At 37.8% G+C, this 24,229-nt stretch overlaps 1 protein-coding gene and 1 pseudogene across 1 annotated transcript; one reads left to right on the top strand and one right to left on the bottom strand.

Moving 5' to 3' along the window:
- Positions 1-465: 465 nt before the first annotated feature.
- Positions 466-1,423, top strand: LOC120251190. The gene is made up of 3 exons (XM_039259758.1): positions 466-762; positions 878-934; positions 1,106-1,423. The coding sequence occupies exons 1-3, from the start codon at positions 466-468 to the stop codon at positions 1,421-1,423; spliced, it is 672 nt and encodes a 223-aa protein (XP_039115692.1).
- Positions 1,424-4,305: 2,882 nt separating this feature from the next.
- LOC120251098 lies at positions 4,306-22,269 on the bottom strand (annotated as a pseudogene).
- Between the last annotated feature and the right edge of the window lie 1,960 nt (positions 22,270-24,229).

Below are 24,229 nucleotides of genomic sequence, written 5' to 3'. Positions count from 1 at the left end.
GTTTGGGTAACAAAATAAAATATTACAAAAATATTACATATCTTATATATAATGAGTGTTTGTTTTTGCATAATAAATAATTATTACATAATAAATATAACCGTTGGATTATAATCGTTGGTAATTAAATTTTGAAAAATAGCCGTTAAAATATAGCCGTTGTAAATATAGTCATTATAATTATAGCTGTTATCATTTTTCCTTATTAATACACAACATGATTCCTTTGCAATATACACATAACTGAAAAAAATTCATAGTTCTAACCATTGTTTCACCATGGATTCCTTAAATCTTTGGCGGAAAAGAAATGAAGAAGATGATCTACTTATGCTAAAAAATTGGTCAAGAGAATGTTCAGCACCTTCCAGCAATGTAGAACATCACACATCCATTCTTACAAGTGATGCATATGTAGAAGAAATTCTTCAAGGTCATGAGGAACGTTGCAAAAGAGAATTTCGTATGGAGCCTTATATATTTCAAGCATTGGTTGATCGTCTAAGAGAAAAATCTCTCCTCTGCAACTCAAAACGAACAACAGTCGAGGAGCAACTAGCAATGTTCATGTACACTCTAGCTCATAATGCTAGTAACCGTGATGTGCAAGAGCGATTTCAACATTCTGCAAAAACGGTTAGTCGATATTTTAGTAAAGTACTTAAAGCTGTTAATCGACTAGCTCGTGAATATATAGAACCTCCATCGACACTGACATCACAGGTTATTCAGAATACCCGAAAATTTTTCCCATATTTCAAGGTAGGCAAATCTATATATTATGAAGTTTATTGTGAATTTTTTTTCGTCTTTATAAATGTTTATATGTTTGTTTACTTTGCATGTGATTTTGATCTTCGTTTTGTATATGTACAAGCTGGTTGGGAAGGTTCTGCTTCCGACGCTAGGATTCTCCAACGTTCGATTGAACAAGGTTTGAAGTCCCACGGGGTAAATATTATCTAGTAGACGCAGGATATGCTAATACCCCGAATTTTATTGCTCCATATAGAGATGTCCGGTACATTTGCAAGAGCAAGGTAAAGCGCAAACTAGACCGGGCAATTATAAAGAACTATTTAATTTGCGACATGCGTCATTACAGAATCATGTTGAACGCATCATCGGCATTTTGAAGATGAGGTTTCCAATCCTTAAAGTAGCAACTTTCCACCCAATAGACTCTCAAACTGATATAGTGGTTGCTGCTTGTATGTTGCATAACTTCATCCATATACATAATGGTACAGATGCTGTTGAGGATTTCGATAATGAAGCCAACGAAACTATTGTTCCTAATGGAGATGAGTCATACGGAGAAGATATTGATACCATGAACTCTGAGCTAACTGCAGGTGCTCGTAAAAAAGATGAAATAGCAATGCAAATGTGGAATGATTATTGTAGTTACCGCCGAGCCTAACCATAGGTGTGTGACAATCATAAAATTGTTTCTTATCCATTGTATCGCAGAGCACTTTTGGATGAATGAATCTTGGGTCTTGTCCGAAACCATTGCCTATACTGAAATAGCATTATAGAGTATATTACAAGACAAAAGGATACTTATGAACAAATTCATGCCAAACAAAAAAAAAGACCTACAATCAAAAATACACATAATGAAAAGATCCCCATAACAACTTTAACACGTTCAAGATTACATGTTCATAATCAAAACAAATTCATAGGAAAAAAATTGTGCTTATGAAAACATTCAAGTTCAGGATAACAAGTTCATAATCATCTTCTACTCAATTTTAGAGAACATCATTTTGAGCCATGGCACTTTATGATCTTCCTGAAGACATAAGAAGAGTTCACGATAACTCTTATCTTTGATGAAAATTTGGGTAGCTTTGAACATTTCTTCTTCAGTGAAAATGCCACTCATTTCATTAAACACCTTCATGTAATCTTCTATTGTGTGTTTCTCCACTACTTGAGTGCCCTTGAGAACTTCAAGATATTCTTTGTTCTCGCGCTCTCGAAATGCAATGTATTTATCCATATTGAATGATGAATCTTGCGGCTTTTTCCCTTTTCGCTCCCTTTTTCTTCTATGTCCATCTTGATCTCTTAGTCCCCGTAGAATTTCATTGCTTGAACTTTGAGTGTGAGGATTCCGTGGTTGAGAACTAGGCGGTTCTACTTGCATGATATCATCATCCTCAATCTCGTGTGTAGGTGATTGTTGCCTTGAATCGTTTGGAGTAAAAACACTTGGAGTTGGGGTGTGCACTGGTGATTGGGAGATATCTTCATAATCTTCTATACCATGAGATCGTTTGCCTTCAGCATATCTCCCTACATTTTAAATATATAATTTGTTAGTGAAGTACAAGTTTATAAATGTAAAATATTAGAAAATATATGCTTACCCTCATAAACCTCCTGCAATGCCATAAAATATGGAAACGGTCTAGTATGCCACTTCCTTGCATCTCTATTCCTTTGTTTGATTTTTTTCAAATCAGATGGTTGTAATTAATGAAACCAGTCATTATGTATGTACATACCTCTAGTAGTGGTGCCCAAACATCATCAGGAGCGGACACAATATGTCTTTCATAATCCCATCCGAACCCACTTAATTCAGAAAACCCTTTTAGAAGCTTGTAAGTTTTTTTCAACTCTTGCTCTAATGCTTTGACTTGGCTTGTGGTGATACTTGGATTGGAAAACTTAATTATCATGTCACGTACCATCTTGTTCCATGCTTCTTTGGTTCATCCATTTTGTGAACGGTACACAGGAGTATTATACTCACCTAATAACTTTACTAGGTGAGCCTTGTGAATTTCATTCCACTTTGCCCTAGCTTCATGTCTTCCTTCACTTACCACACCTTCACTTGCCACACCTTCACTTGCCATAAGCACTATAAAATATAATGGGTAGTACTCTGTTTTTTGGTAGAAACCATCAAACATATAATTGAATTTGTATTACATTTTGGGAAGAATTTGGGTGGTCCCTGCATGTTACTGGAAATTAAATATATTTTGAAAATTACAAAACTGCAAGTCTTAAGATTGCACAAATGGTTGCCAGTTTAAATAATATTAGAAGCAGAGTTCATAATGAAAAGCATAAAAGCAATTTAAAAAACAAAAAAGAAAAAGAAAAAGTTAAGGGAAGCAACATAGTACACAATTAATTGCTAGACTGTCTTCAAGTTGCAATTAACCATTTGTCTCTATCTTACAATTATCTGAAACTCTTTTAAAGCTACATAGGGCCATGCATTATTGATATTGGGAGGCCATAACATTATAATTTAAGTCATTCTTTAAACTTAAGCAGCAAAAACAAAATTGACAATCTCTTGATATAGTATTGGAGACTGATATTCATAGGTATTTGATATTAATTAAACTAAAAGAAGTGAGTACGGAGAAAATAGGATGGGAGATCTTGTATGAAATGTGAGTGGCAATGGGTATGTCAGTCTTCAATATCATGGCTTCTTAACATTCTATCCCACTAGTTGCAATATCAACTAGAAATTTTGAAATTTTCCTTGTTCTGATAAGGTTAGATTGCTATCCCTATTCATGATGTCAAGCAGAGATTCAATAATAAGCTTGAACATTTGCAGAACTGCAGAGATGCAGAATTGAATACATCAAAGTAAAGCACCATTTGCCAAAAGACATATGCATTTATTCTCCAGCATCAACAGTTGTACATATAATCAGAAACTCATTAAATCAATTAAATGGTAATCACATGAACTAATGAATCTTAGCCACCATTTTTTTTATTGTTTTTTTAAACCAAGAGTTTTGCTGCTGTGAGTAATGTGAATAATCAATTCATACTCAACCCAGTAAACAACCTGCAGAAAAATTATATCTGTCTTAAAGCATTATTGTATAAAACTCAACAAGTTCTGTCAGAATGATCAGATTAACATGAAATTCAGTAGCAGAAATCATGTGGCCATTAATTAGTTTTTGTCCATTTAACAAACAAAGTTGTTGACAAGTTAAAGCAAATTGAAATTGAAGATAAGATGAAGATATTTAGATAATGACTTGATGAAACATCAGCCATATGATTTGTCAAAGCTGATAAAAAGATTAAATTGATGATAAGATATGATTAAAACCAAAGTGGACATCAACATGATATGATGATTAAAGTTAATGCTGATGAAAATTAAAATTAAATAAAGTTTCGACCATTTTCTGTAAATGAGCTGTGGAATATCAACATTTGGCAGACCTGGTGATTCAAAAACTGATAGTTTCGACCATTCAGTTACTTGTTTAAATTAATGAGAAATGACTTTTTGATAAGTTATTCTCCAACAAGAGCACATCTTATAAGAAGATTGTGAATACCTAAATCTGCATGTTGGCATCCTAATTTTCTGATCAAATAAGCATATTCTTTGTCCGCCCAATGATCAATAACATCGACCTCATCTTTCTGTTGAAGAAACCTACATGAATTCCCTTTAACTTGCTAAAAGAACCAAACGAACTGAAATCAACAATCTAATCATCGATCAAAATTACAAGCCAAGCTTTTCTATCATCAATCTATTGAAAACCTAGTTAATTTATCAATACAACATGTTTTTCCAGTTCTCAATAGCAATGCAATCCCTTGATGAATCTGTGACAACAATAGTGCACAGAAATGCTCTGCATTGATTCACTAAATTTCCAATGAAATCCAGACACAAATGGACACAAATAGAGATCATATACCAGTTTGGTCTAACAACATAATTAAGAATACTCATTGAACACAAAGTCTAGTTTTAAATTCAACCATTAGAACCCGCAAATTCAACAAAACCTATCACAGAGATCCAACTTTTATACATCAAATCCTTTGAAATGAAAGCATGACCATTAAACAGAGAAGAAAGAAACAAATCTGAAAGTGAAAGCTCAACATACCTCTCCGGTTTCGCCGCCGCGTGAAGGATGAAAAGAGGTAGAACAAGAAACTTGCAACACCAGCCCTTTTATAAACTCCGAGAGTCGGTGCCCCAGATCAAACCCTAAACCTTGTTATCATGGCTTCAGGCGTCGGCGTTGCCGCTCATCGGCCGGCGACACGGCTGTTGGAGGTGGGAGGGTGCTTCGGGTGCTCCACTCTGGCAACGGCTTCAAGCTTTTGGCGTGACAGTCGGCAACGCAGCAAATTGAGGCTCGGTTTTGATCTTCATTTTTGAGAAGAAAAGAGTTCGTGCGAAGTAGAGAGGGCGGATGAGAGGGGTCATGATTTTCATAAGAAAAAAATATTCCAGTTCCACTAGAATATTTTTTTCTGGCAGAATCCCCACATTATGCCATGAAAATATTTTTTTCCGCCATAATGTACGGATTATGTAGGATTTTTGGTTTATCCAAACAGGGCCTAAGTCAAAATTAAGTATTGTAGAAATGAAAAACTACTTGTAAAATGTGAACCATGGCTTGAGAACTCGCTTGCTTCCTCGCAGTAGCTTGAGAAATTGGTTCCCATTAGTGAGAGACAAAAGACAACAACATCAACAGATGATGAATCCAAGGGTGTCCGCAAAAAAGACACAAGTGATGTGAATGCACAAACTATATTAAATTCCTATATAACCTCCTATAATTTGATGTTAAATTAAAGGTCACATAGAAAGCAACAGACTCCTCGACGTTAAATTCTTTTTGCAACTTCCTACACATGGCATTGATTGACTTGTCACTGTCGAATGAAAGAGAAATGTTAACAATCTTATTAGTGAGGAAGCCATGCTTCATAATAGAGTATCTCTTTCTTACAGCAGATAAGTCGGATTTCAGTTTTTTCCTAAGATCCATTCTCGACAATCCCAGCTTGGAAAGGAATCAGTAAGCATAATCCTCGTCGCTATTACCAAAGTAAAATAGTATTTACCACAAGCTGTTAAATCACATTCCACATATATAGAACAGTGAAATAATTAAATGTCTGAACATAAGAGCATATGGTGCACCAATAGTATGGACGTACACACACGTGCACACATGCTTGTATATAAATGTATGCATGCACCAAGAAAAACACAAACTTATGTAGTATTTTTGCTTAGTTTTTAAAAAGCCTCGCTGATTTCTTATTGCATCCTATAAAAAGAGAAGGTTCAGTTCATTGTTACAAGGCATAATTGTCACTAAATTAGACGCTTGCTCAATATATATGGTCATTTGTACAACTAGTTTTTCCCCTTTCCATATGCCTAATGTTGTTTGGGCAATGGAAGTGACTCCATTAGATTATGATAGCGATAGCAAATATGCAAGACATGGGCTGGAGATAGATTATAGAATTAGGGTGCACTACAATTCAAAGTTGACAACCAAGTTGGCTAGGTTAAGGTACAGAGAATCAAACGCCAAATTGAGAATTTTGAAACAAGTGAGAGCTTTTGTTAATACTGCAAGTTAGGTCAAATAAATGATAGACAGCTAGCTCACTTTGGTCACTAAATGATTATCTGATTCTGAGCTCTAAGCATAAACTCTGCTTTATTATGCTGTAAACTTTGTATACTTCTTCAGTAGTGTAGTTTCAAAATTGGAGTTGTGAACTTATGAAAAGCACCACGTTTTTGAGAACTAACAAGAATTCTTGGTAAACAACATAACGAAGATGTTTCACAGTTAATTACCTCCTCAGGTGTGATTGTGTACATCAAATCTTCTATTTTCCGAGCAAACTGGACTAATTTTTCAAATTGGTGCAAAAATATGATATTGTAAATGGATCAATATCTCTCAAAATAAATAAAGACTTGAAGATCCAGTAAAAAGGGAGGGTGGGGGTAACATTTAATATCATGATATTAAATTTACAACGTAAATGATCATGCTGATATGGCGCATACAAGCTTGCTCGTATGATTCACTAGCCTGGTAATAGAACTTTGCAAATGTTGGTACTACATTGGCCAAATCATAAAGGCTGGAAGTCAAAGGAACTGCAGTCTATCAGAATATATAATAGTGCTACAGATATTAAAGGAGGTTAATCCTGACATGACAGATTAAGAAAAGTAAAATGAAAGAATTTTTATCTACTGACTGTTTAGACAATGATGGAAACTGCTCATAACCTGTTCTGAAAAGCTGCATAATTCTCTAGAAGTAAAATGTCAGCATATTTTGGGTCTGCTTGAGCAATCTTTTCCAATGTCAAAAACATCATGCTTACCTGTTCCAATACCATTAGCATCCATTTCATCAACTTATAAAATAATTAATTTAAAAAAAAAAACCTAGAGGAACTCTTCAGCTGTCATTGGAAAGTTAGGAGTTCAGAAATCAGTCAGGATGCCATTGTTATGAGGTCAAGTGGTCGATAAAAACTTTAAGCTAAAGTGAGGTCAGTGTTTCTCATTCTCACAATTTTCCCCTATGATTGATTAACCAATTCCGTCAATTGCCCCTGGATGTATTGCTTCATCCTTGTTGCAAGCATAGCAAACTGATGCGGGACGTATTGAGGAGATGGCATGCGCGTTCATGCGGAAGTGGGACTCAAGTAATAAGGGTATTTTTAGTAATTCACGGCAGTGGAGTTTTTTAGTTACTTGGGCCTAGTCCGATGGGAAACGGGCCAAACACAAGTCACGAGTTTGTCGCGCAAAACTCGTGAGTCATGTATGATTTCGCCAAATTCCATCGCTTAGGCCTCGAAAACCCCGATTTTTGCTATTTTTTTAGTAATAATTGATTTCGCCATTTCTTTGGCTAGAAATCTCGATTTGTGTCGCTTTATGGCGTTAGTCTTTTATTTTGTTAACTCTTTTATTTTCTTGTCGGTATTTGAAAAATTTACCAATTTTTGGTATATTTTCAAATTATCTCCGTTTTAGGATTATTTTCATATCTTTGATATTTTTTCCTATTTAATGTAAGCCTATGGGCAAGAGGAATTCAGTTTTGTAATAGTTATTCTCTTGAGTAATAAAATTTACTCTCTTTCCAATTCCTGGCTATCTTGATCAACAGGTTTTGAAGGCTTGTACTGGGTATTCGTGCGCGAATCAACAGTTCGAGTATATCGCTGCATCACAAACCTACAGACAAAAGGAGAAAAAAAAATGGAATATTCATATAAGATCAATAATACTTGGTTAAATCTTAATATCAACAGCATGTTTAACCATAAAGCAAATTAAGACAAGAACATTATAGTGTCTAAATAGAATCCAATATCAGAAATCAATCATATAATAATGAATGATGGTGTATTTTGTATTAACTAGAACAAACTACTCAAGTGATCTGTCAAAACCGAATTATATAGACTACTAAAATATGGAATAATGTGACTGCACAAGCATAACCCAATTTCCTGAACCTCATGTTACAACTCACTGATAGGTAGGGATATGTATTCAATCAGTTCAAGTTTAACAAAGTAAATAAACAAATGAAAATTTTCAGTTTTCGTACTTTTTTTAATACCAAACTACCCAATATTTTGAATAAACAGAAATAATGCATTTGTGGTTTATCCACTTTATAAAAAAAATAAAAAATAAAAATAAACAGAAAACCAAACTGACCATATGAAGTTCAGTCAGCTCAGCTATTTCAGTTGCAGTTTTTCACAATATTGATTTCTACAAAATTTTGGGTCAGTTTGGTTATTTCAGTTTATTTGGTTTGGTTTATAACTAGCACCTAACTTAACCTTTTAAAGGTTTAACTTGTTCGGTGGATTCAGCACCTCAGGTTAAATTTATAAAACCCAAAATTGAACAACTGCATACCCAAAAATATCAAAATACTAAACTGAACAACCTGTTGTAAATATCAAATCAAACCAAATGCACTAAATTGACTTGTTTTGGTTGATTAATTTGGTTCAAACCAAATAGTGCACAATACTACTAATAGGAGGAAACAAATTAATAAAACACATCCGTGAAAGTAAAGAGCACTAGCTACTTCTGAGCCACCCTTGTGGAATCCTAGTCGCTGCTTAAAAATGTCTAGAATATGATGCAACTCAAAAAGCAGAGCTAAAGGGATACACGATGACAGTGATTTTTGTGTTAGTATTAATATGTAGACATCAATTAGTTGGGATAATGACAATTAATGTACAAGCATAAAAGTACACAATATAGAAAGTGCACATAAAACTGAGAAGGTTCAAGGGTATTAAATTTGGCTGACTACATAAATTATGGATTAGGATGGACATATTTGCTGGTATCAAAACATAGCTTATTTTTAAGTAACATTTTAGACTTTTTAATGTCTCTCATTCAATTATATTTTTAAGTCTTAGAAGTTAGCACCTAGTAGCAAAATAATAGGTCTGACATATTCTAACCGAGAAAAAGACTTGTTAGATCAAACTCAATCTTCAAGCCTTAGCCTAGAGATTTAGAAAAACCAGATTACAATTTAAAGATTAAAATTTCATCTAGTTTACCTTTGGATATATGATATCTCGTCCCATTTGTCGTACATTAAGCTCTATTTCTCCCTATCCGATGGCAAGCTTCTTCAACAAACTAAGATCACAAGAAGTTACCATAATGAGAGCATTACCAAATGTTTGAAGGAGTTGATCCATGGAAGTGTAAACATTAAACAACGCTTACCCCCGCCAATCTGCATTGAAATTCGGACTCCAAATCGTCAAGTAATCGACTCACAAATCCTCGCCGCATCGCCTCATCTCGTAAAGGTAATGCTCCGTGATACCATGCATTGAAAATACAAAGCAACGGATCAATCTTGTACGCCCAGTCCACCACGGCATGAAAGTGCTCCTAGAAAGCCGGATTATGATAAGTATTGTGACTCGAATCCTAGTTAATAAGGACATAACATAGCTAAAGAGATGACTACAGAAAAGCTTGAACTATGAATTTCACTAGGAATGTCTTTATAAAACCTTCAGAAAGCAAAGTTTCATAACCTAAATGAACCAATAAAAGATTAATTGAATGCATAGAAGTGTAAATTGGCAAACTGGTGAAAACCTACAAAAAATCATCCAAGAACTAAATTATCCTCTTAAACTATTCTATAGCAGTACATGGAAAAACATTCGGTTTACTTTCATCATGTATAATCTAGACCATATAAAACTTCAACTCAACAATATAAAGTTGTAATCTGCTTTATAAATTCAAAGGATTCACAAAGACAGGCCAAACTAAAGAAATTTCTACAACATACTGGAAACATACAAAAATGAAACTCACCTGAATTCCATCAAGTAACTCTTGAAGAGCTTCATTTAATGTTCCCAACCTCGGAGGAACTATTATCTAGAGAAAGAAATGTATGACTCTCGTGGAATACATCGGACATGAAAATATACATATTGGGTAAATTGAGAGAAAGGAAAGACAATTACTTGGGCTGACATCACTGCCATACGCAGCCATGAGGCTCATATTATCATCATTTGTTTGATTGCCATCTGATCCAATTTTGATGCAAGGAAACCTCGCACTAGGCGCTCAACCAAAGTGGGCAAGTATGCAGACTTCGTCACAACCTAATAAGGCAACAAATAGCTTAATATTAGTTCAGTAATCATCTTGTAATCAGGTGAATGACAATGGGTGAATAGTTGTATTCGTAAAGCATGGGACGATGAGAAGTCATGCTAGTTAGTGGGGGTGTTGTTCGCGCAAAGACTGCTTTGTCAATTGCCAAGACGCTCTATCACATTGTCAAAGTTGTCTCTTGGTCTTTAAAAGTGATGAGGAGAATGAAAGAAGTGGTGGATTTTTCCCTATTCGGCTTCTCATCCTCTTCTTCCCCTTCTCCTCCTCAATCTATCTCAGTCTATCCCTCCTCCTTCTCTTATCCTCTCCTCTACTCCTACATCAATTGGTGCTTTCATTGAGTCCATGATGGAGGGCATGCTGACTAGAGCTCGTGCTCTCGACGAGCAACTCTCCACCATCACCGAGCAACTCTCCCACCATGATGACCTATTCTCCAAACTGGACACTGTTTGTTCAGCAGTACAGCAACACTCCAATCAATTCGACACCATCAACCAGTCCTTTGATACTCTCCAGCGCTCCATGGCTGCCTAGCAAACCGTCATGGCAGACATGATGGTGAAACTTGCCAAACTTGATACCACCGTCTCCTCCTCTTGACCCTGACCCAGCACCTCCGGTCCCAGATCAACTATCTTCCCTTCCTGCCGACCACATGATGGAGACCTCGGAGACACCTTCCATTTCATTTCACGCCTTGACCGGACAACTGGTTCCATCTACTCTCAAGCTCGCCGGTTTCATTAATGGTCGAGATGTGATCGTTCTCATTGATGGTGGCTCGACGAACAACTTCATTCAATCACATCTAGCCAAACACTTAGGACTACCAGTTCATCAATCCTCACATATGCGTGTCACTGTGGGCAATGGAGATGCGATGACATGCGGGGGCGAATGCCAGCAGGTTCCCCTCAAGTTGGGGGATGCGACCTTTGCTATTGATTTGTTGCTCTTACCGATTTATGGTGCGGATCTCGTGCTAGGCGTCCAATGGCTGGCTAGCCTTGGTCCAATCTTATTTAATTACAACGAACTCTGGATGGAGTTCAATTATCACGGGACGGTGATCAAATTACAAGGTGTTCAATCACCTAACCTTCACTATATATCATCTTCCTCTATTCACAAGCAAACACAGCATAGCATGGAGGCCACATATTGGCACCTATCCATCGAGCCTACTACTACGCCATCACCACAGCCATGCATTGGGTCCGATGCACCATCTCCATTCGTCGATACTTTGACATCACTCTTGACACAATTTTCAGAGATTTTCACAGCTCCCATCGGCCTTCCTCCCGTGCGCCAGTTAGATCATCGGATTCTACTAAATCCCACTACACCACCCATCAACGTACGACCCTATCGCTACCCCTATTTTCAGAAAACTGAAATTGAGAAGTTGGTAAATGAGATGCTTGCCGATGGGATCATACGACCAAGCTCTAGTCCATTTTCCTCGCCGGTATTACTTGTCAAGAAGAAGGATGGAAATTGGCGGTTCTGCGTTGATTACCGAGCATTAAATGCCGCCACCATCAAGGATCGATTCCCGATCCCCACTGTGGAGGAATTGCTCAATGAATTGACTGGCGCGGCGGTTTTCTCCAAGCTCGACCTCCGGGCTGGTTACCACCAAGTTCGACTTCACCCACCGGATATTAAGAAGACGGCCTTTTGTACCCATGAAGGCCACTACGAGTTCCTTGTCATGCCGTTCGGCCTCACTAACGCACCGGCGACCTTTCAAGCCTTAATGAATTCAGCCTTCTGAGCCATATTGCGCAAGTTTGCGCTGGTCTTCTTTGACGACATTTTGGTTTACAGTAGCTCTTGGGAAGACCATTTCGAACATCTTCGGCACGTATTCATCCTTCTCAGATCTAATCGATTGTTTGCCAAACTGCCGAAATGTGAATTTGGTTGCACTAACTTGGGTACTTGGGACACAGAATTTCATCCAAAGGAGTATCGGTGGACCCTGAGAAGATCTCGGCTATCAAGGACTGGCCATTGCCTACAACTCTGCGCAACCTGCGCGGCTTCCTCGGTCTTACAGGGTATTACCGTCGATTTGTACGGAATTATGCCTCCCTGGCTGCTCCCCTTACCAATCTACTCCGTAAAAACTCCTTTGTGTGGACTCTAACTGCTTCCGAAGCCTTTTATCATCTACAGCAAGCCCTCATGTCGACACCGGTACTCCAACTTCCTAATTTCAACCTTCCTTTCATTGTCCAACCGGACGCATCGGGTGATGGAGTCGGAGCAGTGCTAACTCAATCCGGACACCCAATTGCCTACTTTAGTAAGCAATTATCCTCACGCCTCAAACAGGCCTCCACTTATGCCCGGGAGATGTATGCCGTCACTGAGGCCGTCAGGAAGTTGTGCCAATACCTCCTCGGCCACCGATTCACAATTCAGACGGATCACCAAAGCATCCGTTCCCTTCTCCATCAAACTATTCAGACGTCGGAGCAACAAAAATGGCTAACAAAGCTCTTGGGATATGATTTCAACATCGAGTACAAACCAGGCTCTCAAAATGGCCCTGCTGATGCCCTATCCCGGCAACCAACCTTTCACCATGTGCACACATCATCTCGGCCCATTGTAGCTCTTTGGGATGCTCTCCGATTGTATTATAAGACCCACCCTGCTTCATCTCAATTACTGGAATCAATACTCTCTTGTCCTGCTGCACATCCAGCTTATAGTGTTCGTGATGGCATCCTGTTCTTCAAAGGGAAGGCCTATATACCACCGGAATCGGCTCTCCACCATCTAATCATTGCTGAGTGCCATAACTCCCCTAGTGGCGGCCATGCAGGAGTCCAACGGACACTCGCCCGCATCACCGATACCTTCTACTGGCCAGACCTCCGACGTTCAGTGCAGGACTTTGTCTCTCGGTGTCCCACATGCCAAATGGTTAAACCGTTTAACAGAGCTCCACAGGGTCTTCTTCAGCCTCTTCCTATACCAGGTAAGATATGGGATGCACTTTCGATGGATTTCATTTCCCACTTACCTCCATCTGCAGGGAAAACAACTATCTTGGTGGTCGTAGATCGTCTTTCCAAGTATGCGCATTTCTCACCGCTTGCATCTCACTTCACTGCACAACAAGTATCTGAAATTTTCATCAAAGACATTGTTCGTCTTCATGGTATACCTTCTAGCATTGTATCTGATCGGGACCCCCTGTTCCTTAGTCAATTCTGGCAAGAGCTTTTCAAAATACAAGGTATTATCCTCGCCATGAGCTCGCGCCTACCATCTGCGATCGATGGTCAAACCCGAGGGTCAGTCAATCGCTACCTTGAAGATTACCTTGCATTTGTTTTTGTTCTTTGATCACCCCGTCATTGGTTGACGTATCTTCCTTGGGCGGAGTGGCACTATAATACCTCTTGGCATTCCTCCATTAAGATGTCCCCATTCGAAGCGGTTTATGGCAGGTCTCCACCATCATTGATCGACTACATCCAAGGATCATCACCCGTTGCAACTGTTGATGAGTTGTTATCCCAGCGAACTAACATTCTGCAAACTCTCCAGACAAATTTATTACGAGCGCAGACTCGCATGAGGAACCAAGCAAACACAGGCCGGACTGACATCGCCTTCTCAGTTGGAGACTGGGTACTTCTCAAATTACAGCCATTTCGGCAATCAACTCTTGGTCATCAGCGATCACACAAATTGGCTCGCAGATTTTATGGGCCTTATCAGGTTCGGGAACGCATTGGGGCCGTTGCCTATCACCTTAACCTTCCAGCACCAGCTCGCATCCACAATGTTTTCCATGTCTCTCGCCTGAAGAAATATGTGGGGGACCCAACTGCAGTATACATACCATTGCTGATGGACTTTATTGACCAGCACCCACTTCTAAAGCCAGTTCAAGTTCTGGATACCCGCACGATCCTTCTCCAAGGCCAACCACGCCCACAAGCATTAATCCAATGGGAACATCAACCAGCCTCTGCTGTCACTTGGGAATCACTCACAGATCTTCACCAAGATTTTCCAGACTTTTGCCTTGAGGTCAAGGCAAGTCATGATGGGCGGGGTATTGATGCAAGGAAACCTCGCACTAGGCGCTCAACCAAAGTGGACAAGTATGCAGACTTCATCACAACCTAATAAGGCAACAAATACCTTAATATTAGTTCAGTAATCATCTTGTAATCAGGTGAATGACAATGGGTGAATAGTTGTATTCAGAAAGCATGGACAGTAGAGGTCATGCTAGTTAGTGGGGGGTGTTGTTCTGGCATAGCACCTGTTTGCTGAATTGCCAAGATGTCTATCACATTGTCAAAGTTGTCTCTTGGTCTTTAAAAGTGATGAGGAGAATGAAAGAAGTGGTGGATTTTCCCTATTCAGCTTCTCATCCTCTTCTTCCCCTTCTCCTCCTCAATCTATCTCAGTCTATCCCTCCTCCTTCTCTTATCCTCTCCTCTACTCCTGCATCAAATTTTAACAGGTGGCATGAGTGCAGGAACTTCAAAGCACATAAAATGTGCGAAGAAAAAGCTCTGCAACAAGAAAATAACTCATACTTTACAACCAACAGAGGAATTCATTATAAAATACAAATCTTGAACAAACAGGAAGAAAACCTCATCTACAAGAAGGGGAATGAAAATTGTTAGCATCTTTGAATATGCTTCAGAAATTGTAGCAATATCGAACTATTTGTAGTCTAGTTGGAGCGGTCAAGCCAACTCTGGGTTTTTTTATGCCTTTATACTTTGGCGTACTGATACATTTGCCAATCCCCTTGCCCGGAAATAAGAAAAAAACCTCAACAAAATCAATGTCAAAATGTAGGGCACTTGGAGAAATGTTTTTAGGATCATAATCACTCGAGCTACACACAATAAGACACCATATGGAAGCTATGGCGCATAAAACCACAAAAAGACCAGTAAGAGGTTCATTATTACAGTAGATATTCTTACAATTTAGATCCACACACTTTCCGGTGTCACCGACGTAAAAAGGTTCTATCATCAGGCAAATTACAATATGCATATAAACATGACAGCTGAACATGAATACATAAAAAACGTTCCTGTTACTAACCTCACGACGAAGTAGCAAGTTGAGGGAATGACAGTACGCCTTTCTCAAAGGGCCCAAACAGTCTTGTCCAGACTCTGAAAATTTTATACAATATAACACAATCAGATTAAAATAAAACTATAACCAGTACCTGACAATTTCCATTTAATTTGCTGTTATTAACAATTTAGAACCTTCAAGTGCTGCAGAAGCCGTGCATAGATCTGACATTTGTACCTCAGATCTGCATGATCAGGCCTCTTCAACTGTCCTCACTGCATGGTTTGAAAAAACTCGGATTTAAATGTCAAAATTTATGGTGTAAACTGCTAGAACAAAATTAAGCTGCAAATTTACCTGTGAAAAATAACTCCTGTCGCTTATCATAAAATCTACTAAACTGGCAAAATATTTCCTTAAGAACCCTGAAGCCCCACGAACAAAAGTGCCCTTTAACTTTTCTAAGTCAGCAAGTTTTTTCTTAACCTATGCAATCATTTTAAAAATAACTTGTCAATATCAATGATTGACTTGTTAAAGGAACAATGAGTAGCAATAAATAAATTGGTGTGAATCTATTAACTTAAGCTCAATTTCAATTATTGCCCATGCCTATTTCATTGTTTTGAGCCTTATAGTAGGATTTGAAGGAAGATAAAAGAATAGGAGAATACTCTTTAATTACTTATCAGTAACTATTGTAAAAAAAAAAGAGGCTCCAAATACTGAACTCCAATAGTAGTTTATTTCCAGCATATAATATATTCGTTTGCCAGCAGAATATGTAATATGGCTATGCATCAAAGAGCTCTTTGGTATGACATTGTTGGAACTTTTGAGCTTAAGACTTGGAGGATTAAAGGAGAAAAACAGAACAAGGATAGTTTGCTGGGAAAAGATAGCAATTCATTAATCTAACTTCAGCTTAAATACAACAAAAACCACCGATCGATAGAGAGAAGAAAAAGAAATACATGGACATGATTTGACACAACTATATCCTAAAAACCAGCCCACAAAAATCACCACTACACAACTCTAAAAAACCGAATGACAATATTGAAACAAGGAAGAACATTGACTTATTGGTAAAGCTAAAGTCTTGACAAAGAATCAAGCATACATTAACACTCCTCCTTGCTTTAGTTGTCAGAAATGCCAAGCTTATCCCATAAGAACTCAAACTTGCTTCTTGGTAGAGGTTTGGTGAACAAATTTGCTAACTGAAGATCGAGTCTAGCAATACTTTAGACCAATGGACCCTTCTTTTTGCACTTCTCAAGAAAGAACATCTTGATGTTAAAATTCTTGGTTTTCCCATGAAAAATGTGGATTGTTGGAGATAGAAATTGCAGCACGATTGTCCACAAACACCCTCAGTGCATCCTTCTTGCTTCAAATTCAGATCAATCAAAGACTTCTGCTAGCCATAAAGCTTGATTTGCAGCAGCTGTAGCTACAATGAACTCAGCTTCTGTTGTGGATTGTGCAACTATTTCTTGCTTTTTACAACACCAGGAAAACACACCTGAACCAAGATTAAAATAGTAACCTAAGTGCTCTTCATATCATCAGCAGATCCAGCCCAATCACTGTCTGAATACCCATGCAAATAACACTCCTGGCTTGCATTATACTTTATGCCAAAATTTAGTGTTCCCTTAACATATCTCATGATCCTTTTTGCAGCTCTAAGATGAGTTTCAGTTGCACAATTTGTAAATCTAGACAATAGACTTACAGCATGCAAAATATCGGGCCTAGTTGCTGTCAAGTACATGAGACAACCAACCAAGCTTTTGTAGAGGACTCGCATCAATTCTTTTCAGACTTCATCAAGCTTGCTCGACTTTTTCCTTCCGACACATAGGAGTAGCCATGCTCTTGCATTCCTCCATTCTCGAACTTCTTTAAGATCTCCTTTTATGCACTTTCTTTTTGACATATGAAGATCTCATTCTTTTTTTGCTTGATCTCCAATCCAAGGAAATAAGTCATTTCAACCAGATTTTGTCATCTCAAAGGAACTTTGCACATCCCTTTTAAATTCCTCAACAAGCTCAACATTGCTTCCTGTAATCAGCGAGATCATCAACATATAGAGATATCACAACAAAAATTGATTTCATTACCTTTGATATAAAAGAGTTGTTTCACTTAGACTTTTTGAAACCCAACTCCATCAAATGCTCATCAATTTTTGTCTGCATGAGCCCTTGAGCTTGCTTCAAGCCATATAAGGCCTTCTTGAGTAAATAGACTTCATTTTTTATGCCCTTTAACAACAAATCCTTCAGTCGCTTTCGACATAAATCTCCTCCTCGAGAATACCATTCAGAAATGCAGATTTGACATCTAGTTGGTACACTTTCCAATCCTTTTGTGCAGCAATAGCAAGTAGCAATCTTATGGTATCCAATCTAGCTACAGGAGCAAATGTATCAAAAAAATCGACACCAAAGATCCGAAAGTATTACCCTTTGACAACAAGCCTTGCTTTGTGCTTGTTAATGGATCCATCCGCATTCAGTTTAGTTCTGAACACCTACTTCACTCCTATTACTTTTCTTTCCTTTGGCCTCTTCACAAGCTTCCAGGTCTGATTTCTTTCAATCATGGTAAGCTCCTCCTTCATTGCAGCTTTCCATTTTGGATCCTTTTCAGCTTCCCAAAAATCTGCAGGTTTAAGGATTGCAACATTGCAACTCTGATAAATGTCAGAGAGCAATCTTGTGCCTCTTACAGGTTCATCATCCACCAACTCTTCTTCGTTCAGCTGAGGAGATGTAGTTGGTTTTGCTTTTGCCCAATTCCATTTGTCATTCTCCATGAAATGCACATCTCTACTTATCAGAATTTTCCTAGTACGAGGCTGGAAAATTTTGTAAGCCTTTGTGACTGTGCTATATCCCACAAAGATTGCAGCTTCCGCCTTCTTATCAAGTTTATCTCTCTTAATCTGTGGCACATAAGCAAAACACAAACACCCATATACTTTGAGGTTTTTTAAAGAAGGTTTGTAACCATACCAAGCCTCAAAGGGTGTCTTTTCTTCCACTGCCTTGGTTGGTAGCCTATTGAGCAAAAAAACAGCAGTGTTTGCAGCCTCTGCCCAATATTCCTTTGGCAAGTCTTTCTCATGAAGCATGCATCTGGCCATCTCCATAATTGTTCGATTCTGTCTCTCACTAACTCCATTTTGTTGAGGAGTATATGGAGCTATGAATTGATGTTCAATTCCTGCTTCCTCACAAAACAGGTTGAACTTATCAGAGTTGTACTCCTTGCCATTATCTGACCTTAAGGCCTGAATTTTGCATCCACTTTGAGTTTCTATCCACTGCTTGAACCTCCAGAATACACCAGCAACTTCTGATTTGAACCTGAGAAAATAAATCCAACACATTCGAGTATAGTCGTCAATGAAGACTATATAATACTTACTCCCATTAAGTGAAGGAGTTCTGTGAGGTCCAACCAAGTCTGTGTGGATTAATCTCAACCTTTCAGTAGTCAAGGAAGTCTTGCTTGCTTCCCAAACTGACAAGCCTTGCAGTCTGGTAACTCAGCTTCTATGTGAGGTAGCCCTTGAACCGATTTCTTCTTTTGCATATTCAGCACTGCAACATGATGGAAGTGGCCAAGTCGTTTGTGCCAGATTTCAGCCTGCATCTTTTTTGTAAAAAAGGCTACTTGCTCCTCCTCCAAAGGATCTAACTCAAAGCTCTTCCCTTTCATATTTACTTTGAATACATCGTTACCATCTGAATCTTTGATTAAGCAATCGCTTGCCCTCAAAGATCACTTTGAAACCTCTTTTCAAGTAGTTGACCAACACTCGAAGAAATTTCGATTGATATCAGGTACAAATAACACATCTTTGATTAATTTTGTACCTAAGAACTTGTCAACTGCCACAATTCCTTTTCCTTTGACAGCAAGGTACTCTCCATTGCCAATTTTCACCTTGGAGATATATGATGTGTCCAGCTCCTTGAAGAGATCTCTATCAAAGGCCATGTTGTTGGTGCAACCACTATCCACAAGCCATTTCCTACTTTCATTAGAAATATTTGTTGCAAAACAAGTTGCCACAAAAAGTTGCTCTTCCTCTTCCTGATCTGCAACTTGAGCCACATTTCTCTGTTGAAGGTTGACTTGAGTCACATTTCTCTGCTGCATATTGCTCTTACAAATCTTCTGGTGGTGCCCCATCTTTTGACACTTTTCACACTGCACGTCTGACCTTCTCCAGCATCTGAAGGGTGCATGACCCTTCTTTCCACAATGCCTACAAGGAGGAAAATCATATTCTGATTCTCCATTAGTGTTTGGAGAATCTGAACTTGCACATTCTTTCTTGCTTTTCCAGATCTTCTTCCCTTTTCCAACTTGGCTTGATTGGACTCTTGTCGGTAATGCCCCTTCTATTGATCCTTCATTCCTCATGAGTCTTCTCTGTTCCTGCGCCTGTAAGGCAATCAACAACTCTGCCAGACTGACTTTCGACAAGTCTTTAGTATTCTCAAAAAGAGGAGATTGTGGCTTCAAATCTTTCGAGAATAGTTACAAGAACCTTTCCTGAACCAATCTAGAATCAGGAAATTCAGTGCCAAGTAATCTTACTTTGTTGGCAATACTGAGTAATCTATTAGAATACTCTTTAATAGTCTCTGAATCCTTCATCTTCACCAATTCAAATTCCCTAATCAAATTGAGAACTTGCATCCCTTTGATTCTTTCATCTCCTTCATATTCACTTTTTGAGGAAATTCCGGACTTTTGAATGCGATTTCTTGGTCATGATCCCGACAAAGATTTCACGGTGACACAGCTAGACATGATAGCTCTAGCCTCTCGACTTCCTTGCCTTCTTCTCCTTATGATTCTTGATCCGTGCTGCTGTTGGGTTTGCCTGGCATCCAGAACATCATACTCCTCCTCAACGCCTTCCCGAGATCATTTGCTTCCAAATAAGCTTCCATTCTAGCAGCCCAAACATGGTAATTTTTACCATTAAATACAGGTGGTGCCAATGATGAGAAGGGTGTTTCAGAATCCATGGAAAAAGAAAGGTGTTTAGATGGGTTTCTCTTACTTACAGGTCCCTCAAGAAGACAGCTCTGGTACCAATTTGTTGGAACTTTTGAGCTTAAGACTTGGAGGATTAAAGGAGAAAACCAGAACAAGGATAGTTTGCTGGGAAAAGATAGTAATTCATTAATCTAACTTTAGCTTAAATATAACAAAAACCACTGACTGATAGAGAGAAGAAAAGAAATACATGGACATGATTTGACACAACTATATCCTAAAAACCAGCCACAAAACCAGCCACTACACAACTCTCAAAAAACTGAAGAGAAAACAACTGGAAACAAGGAAGAACATTGACTTATTGTTAAAGCTAAAGTCTTACAGCAACTGAAGCATACATTAACAGACATAAAGAAAGTAAGTGATATTTGTCATGCAAAAATGGATTACTTCTTCATTCTATGCAACCAAAAGAAAAGTGATGGATCCCTGACTAGGAATAATTGGCATTTCAAACAAGGGATAGCACACATACAACTCACATGTTAGCATAGCATGGATTCAGATTTGGCACTTCAAGGTTAGGTATTACACCTGTTAACCATTCACATGCTTCAACATTCTTAAGCATCGGCGCTTCATCAAAGGACTCACTAGTCAAAGATGCTACATACTGCCATAAGTGTCACAAGGTAAACCAGCCAACATCAATATTTAAAAATGAGAAACTTAGAATCACTTCCACCAATACCATACAGATTGCCACATGGTTGCATTAAGTTTCCAATTGATGTCTCTGTAGTCTGGTTGATGAACAGAGCTCTCACAAAAACCACAGGACTTGATTGACATCCATTAAATTTGATCTCCTTGCAAGCTAATCATCCAATTGATGGAGGAGCATAGATATACTCTGGCAGCAGAACACAAAGCCTGTTCAGCAGAAATAAATGGATGCATCAAAATCTGATAGCCACAAATTATCATCACAAGAAATTGATGTATCAATTAAATGATGCTATTTTCATAGCATCATCACAAGATTATGTTATGAAAGAACTAATGACTAATTTTTCAAAACAAATATTGGTGCTGGATATCCTCTTATTAGAAGCAAACACTTATTTGTCAGAGTACATCATATGAGCATCGAGAAAATGATATGTTTTTCCAAAATTAAAGAACTCAGGAAATAGAACTCGTTCAACTAGAAATGGCCAGACTGCTGCATTACAAGAATCACAAGAGATTGAACAAAATATAAAACAAAAACAATGTATAAACAACATATTAACATTCTCTTGAGCAAGGAAAAAAAATGGATTTTTACCAAAAACAGTTGTTAACTAGAATCACATGAGATTGACCAAAATATATAACAAAAGCAATGTACAAACAACATATTCGGTAAAAGGCGTGACAAAAATTTCATTCTTGACAAATAATAAGAATGGATTCAGATAGAAAAAACAAGCCTTTCATTGTTAAATCAGTTCAAAACCACCAATAATGAACACTTACTCTCAAAAGTCCAAGCTCAATCTCGCCCTGCAAATCATTCAACACAACAATCAGTTCCAATAAAACTCCACAATGAAAAGCTCTAATCCATAACACAGAACCAACATTTCCTAGATTTAAATCAAATGTCAAAACCAAAAAGCAAGAAAAACACAAAAAAAAGGATGCAAGGAAAGGAGTAAGATAGATCACCACGACGGCATTGCAAGCCCCGCACTTGTTATCAATGGATAGAACCCGAATGAACACAGCCAAGATGACGACGATGACGACCAAGGTAATGGATTTAATAATCTTTGCTCGTTCCCTTCCCTCCATTTAGCCAGCAAGCTCGAGCTCTTTGTTGTTCGAAGCTGTGACCCGGATCGAAAGTGGTCACTGCCTTTCAAATGCATTTTATTTGTAAGCGTGACAAATTTTTAAGTAATTATGGCTTTTCTAATGAAATTTTTCTGAACATTGGTCAATCACATTAAGAACCAACAAAGGTTATGTTTGCACATGGACTAACATCAAACAACTTACAACAAAAGAAACCCAACTAATGAAAGGCACCAAAAAAAACAAAAAAGGACTCTTAACCTTCTCATCAACTGAAAAATTGTGTTAGAAATAAATTTTGACCAAAATACCACCAGTTAAATACTTCATTATTCCAATTCATTAGTCCTCTGAGTAATTGAAACCATTACTCAGCTGAAAAAAAGATCTCCAAGAGCTTATTATTAACCAAATAAAAAACTAGTTTGAAAGGAATAACGAATACAGGCCAACTAGGGCAAAAGGAAATAGCAAAAACTAAAAAACACAAAAATAAGGAAGGAGCAGCTAATGAAAAGAAAAAAGTTGATATATCAATACAATAGACTTCATCTCCTCCACCAACACTCATCTCCTTAATTTCACTGTTCACCCAAACAGTACTCATCCCCTCCACTTCGATCTCCTCACAACAAATCATAATCATCCCCATCACTAACACATACATTAACTCAATAAATCCCAAAAAAACAAAAAAAAAATCCCATGGCCAAATAAAATAAATAAAAACTCTCAAAAAAGATCTACTAACCATGGAAAACTCAAAGGCTCCAATCCAGAGCCCTGATCATCATCATCATCATCATCATCTCCAGTCTTCAGAACCCAATTAGAACTTGTAAATTACTCTCTACCTGCCATTTTATAGAGGGTTTGGGACCAAACACAAGAAGCATTGTATTGCTTGAGAAGACAGAATCACTCTTTTATCTCCAAATGCTAAATTGCTAATGCTTTTACTTAGAAATCATCTCCTGCAGTTCTCTCCAGCCTCACACATCACTTCTCAGTTCTCTCTAACCCAAATATATCCCCAAATAAATCCCTATTCCCAAATAATAATAATAATAATAATAATAATAATAATAATAATAATAATAATAATAACAATAACTCAAATCCACAGTACTTCTGAACCCAATGGACTAAAAGATAGATATTTTATTCCCCAACCCAGTAAACTGTAAAGAGGATCACTCTCCATGCTTTACTTTCTCTCCTCCTTCCTTTCTCTCCTCTCCTCTCATCTCCTCTCATGTCTTGTTGCACAGGACTCGTCAGGAGATAGAGACTATTGTGCTCGAAGGAGTATTCGCAGGACTCAAGGAAAACTTCATTCCAAGTTCAAAGAATACATAATGCAATGAAATATATTAGTAGAATGGTTGTTGTGATTTGCATGTTGATGTAATTAGGAGTAAGAGTAATTAATTAGAAGAGTGGTGACATATTGAATGAGGGTTAGCTGTTCTGGCATAGAATGCCAGGCTGGAAAAGTTTGTTAGAATTGTAATGATTCTATATAACAGTGAATGATGAATGGATAAAGGCATCTTTAGCCTCAATTTTCTCTAATTCTCTACTTCTTCATCTCCTTCTCTTCCTCTTCTCATCTTAAATTCCCTTGAATTATCATCCATCCTACAACACCTCCTCTCTTCTCTTTTATATCTACTAATTCATTAATTAAGTGATCACATTGAGATGATCATTATTAACACAATAAATAAATCAATAATACAACCA

The sequence above is a fragment of the Dioscorea cayenensis genome, chromosome 1 (genome assembly GCF_009730915.1).
Source record: "Dioscorea cayenensis subsp. rotundata cultivar TDr96_F1 chromosome 1, TDr96_F1_v2_PseudoChromosome.rev07_lg8_w22 25.fasta, whole genome shotgun sequence".
Classification (NCBI taxonomy): domain Eukaryota; kingdom Viridiplantae; phylum Streptophyta; class Magnoliopsida; order Dioscoreales; family Dioscoreaceae; genus Dioscorea; species Dioscorea cayenensis.
The sequence above is the reverse complement of the archived record's forward strand: the minus strand, read 5'-3'. Positions and strand labels throughout refer to the sequence as shown.